The sequence below is a fragment of the Vigna unguiculata genome, chromosome 8 (assembly GCF_004118075.2).
Source record: "Vigna unguiculata cultivar IT97K-499-35 chromosome 8, ASM411807v1, whole genome shotgun sequence".
NCBI lineage: Eukaryota > Viridiplantae > Streptophyta > Magnoliopsida > Fabales > Fabaceae > Vigna > Vigna unguiculata.
Window position 1 is genome coordinate 27693142 of NC_040286.1, and position 2275 is coordinate 27695416.

The 2275-nt window shown below is 31.5% G+C and overlaps 1 protein-coding gene across 1 annotated transcript; it reads left to right on the top strand.

Moving 5' to 3' along the window:
• Nucleotides 1-487: 487 nt before the first annotated feature.
• LOC114193878 (uncharacterized protein At5g65660-like) lies at nucleotides 488-1411 on the top strand. Its single transcript, XM_028083847.1, has 2 exons — nucleotides 488-919; nucleotides 1158-1411. Exons 1-2 carry the CDS (start codon nucleotides 686-688, stop codon nucleotides 1317-1319), a joined length of 396 nt encoding a protein of 131 aa, XP_027939648.1. The 5' UTR covers nucleotides 488-685; the 3' UTR covers nucleotides 1320-1411.
• The last annotated feature ends 864 nt before the right edge of the window (nucleotides 1412-2275 follow it).

Sequence of the window (2275 nt, forward strand, 5' to 3'; positions counted from 1 at the left end):
AATAGCTGTGACTTCTCTTGACACTTGAACACTCAAATTTAGGAATCAGGGCATAAGGTGGTTTTGAAAACTAGACTTTCCATATAGAGGTTTTTGCTTTGTCCATCACAATTTGGTGAAAGGTACCTTTTAGGAAAAAGTGGACCATGCAGTCTAAAAATCGTGACCATTCTTCATACATAGCATGGTCCCTAAAACTCTCACAACATGACTTCACCAAAATTCAGGATCAGAAGAAAAAAAACTTGAAACAAAGTGAGTTTCACTGCTCACAATTTTTCAAATCAAGGCATTTGAAAACTTATTAACTCACTCTCATTTCAACTCATTTCACTCAAAATCAATTTCACAAAACTCAAATCATATACAGTTTGAAGAAATTGTTAAACACAAACACACACCAAGAACACAAGAATTTCTTGGTCTTTCCATAAACAGAATCATTTTGTTCCTGTACAGAATGAAAAGTGTCACCACTCACTCTTCACATGAAGCTCAATAATAAACATGTCACTCTCCACAGTTCTCCCACTAAGAACTACACCCCACCACCATCAACTACCTAACCTAAAGCAAAGGTGCTTCACTTCACTTCTTTTCTTATTTAACCTAAACATTCTCTTCTTTTTCACTCATTCATGAGAACAGACACACACACCCCAACACACTACACTACACTGCAGAAATGGAGCTTCAAGACACTGCTGCAACTCGTGTATCAATTGGATTTCCTCTCGGACTAGCCCTTCTCTTTGTCTGTTTACTCTTCATTTGTGGATTTTTCTGCTGCTGCTTACATTGGAGCAAGCTTCAATCTTTTCTTCACTCTCATGGCATCATCAACATTCAATCTTTGCAACAGACTCAAATGCAATCAGAGCTGGCTTCCCCCTACCACAAACCAGCTTTTCCAGTTGTGGTAATCATCATCACTCTTCCTAACTCTTCGATACAAAAAATTCATCAACTTACCGATAAATTTTACTACATCGACTAAAAATAAGACAAATTTAGAGTATATAAATGGATACAAACTTCATCTTAGATTTAAATTCATGTTATACTGTTAGTATTTCAATTGAATTCTTAAATTTGTATGCAGAAGTTGTATAGTTGTTAACAATAAGTTTTCTGACATTGAATTTAATGGTATGCAGATGATGAAGCAGAATTATGCAGAGAGTTTGCCTGTGCTGATGCCGGGGGATGCTGTTCCAAAATTCATTGCCACAGCATGTCCATGTCAGCCTCCAAGAGATGAAAGGATCACAATCCATGTGCAGAAGGAACCATCCACTGAATTTTGCAGTGGCAACTGATACAGTTTCTGGTTTCAACTTTCAAGCCAAAACCTTGAACAATTCAGGGTGGAATATATATATATATAAATAAGAACATATATATATATATATATATATATATATATATATATATATATATATATATATATATATATATATATATAATATATATGTTGGAACTTCTCACACAAAGCTTTGTGAGGAGTGAGATGTTGGAAGAAGCATGCAAGAAGGTGCCATGAAATTATTTGATAACTTTGTGCTGAGTGGGGTGATACTGATACACCATGAAGACTGAAGGTGCTGTAAGATACAGAGTCTAAAACCCATTTGATTTTTTTTTTCAGAATGGGAAGAAAAGGGATGAATCATCAACCTGTCTCTTTTTCTTTTACAAAAAAAAAAAAAAGCTGATTGAAGGATGCTTTTTTTTTTTCCTACTCTTTTGAAGTTCAAACTAAAGTTTTTGAACGTGGAGTTTATTGGAATGATAATATGTGATTTTATGAGTTTCTAATTATTTTAATGTTTTTCACTGAAATTAATTTAAATGATCTCCTTTTAACTTATTGGCATGGTATCTTAAAAAAAAAAATCTCATTAGAGCTTCATACTATGCAATGTATGGTTGGTAGTTATAAAATGAAGATGTAAAATTATAAATACAACAACTATAAGGAAATAATATTTAAAATGAAATAACTTGTTATAGTAAATTACTAGGACACTTAATAGAATGGAGAATTAAATCTATTTATATATATATATATATATATATATATATATATATATATATATATATATATATATATATATATATATATATATAAGTGAAATAAATATATACAGATTTTTGGAATATCAATATGGATTATATAGAGAGAGAGGATTTATTAACTTACAACGCTTTTTTATTTTTTGTTGTTGAAAACACCACTTACTTTTTAGAGGAGTGTATCCAATAATATCATGAA

Bases quoted from the DNA above. Each gene is read 5' to 3' on its own strand.
- LOC114193878 (XM_028083847.1), top strand. From the start codon at position 686: ATGGAGCTTCAAGACACTGCTGCAACTCGTGTATCAATTGGATTTCCT. The intron at 920-1,157 runs GTAATCATCATC...AATGGTATGCAG, and splicing joins AACCAGCTTTTCCAGTTGTG to ATGATGAAGCAGAATTATGC.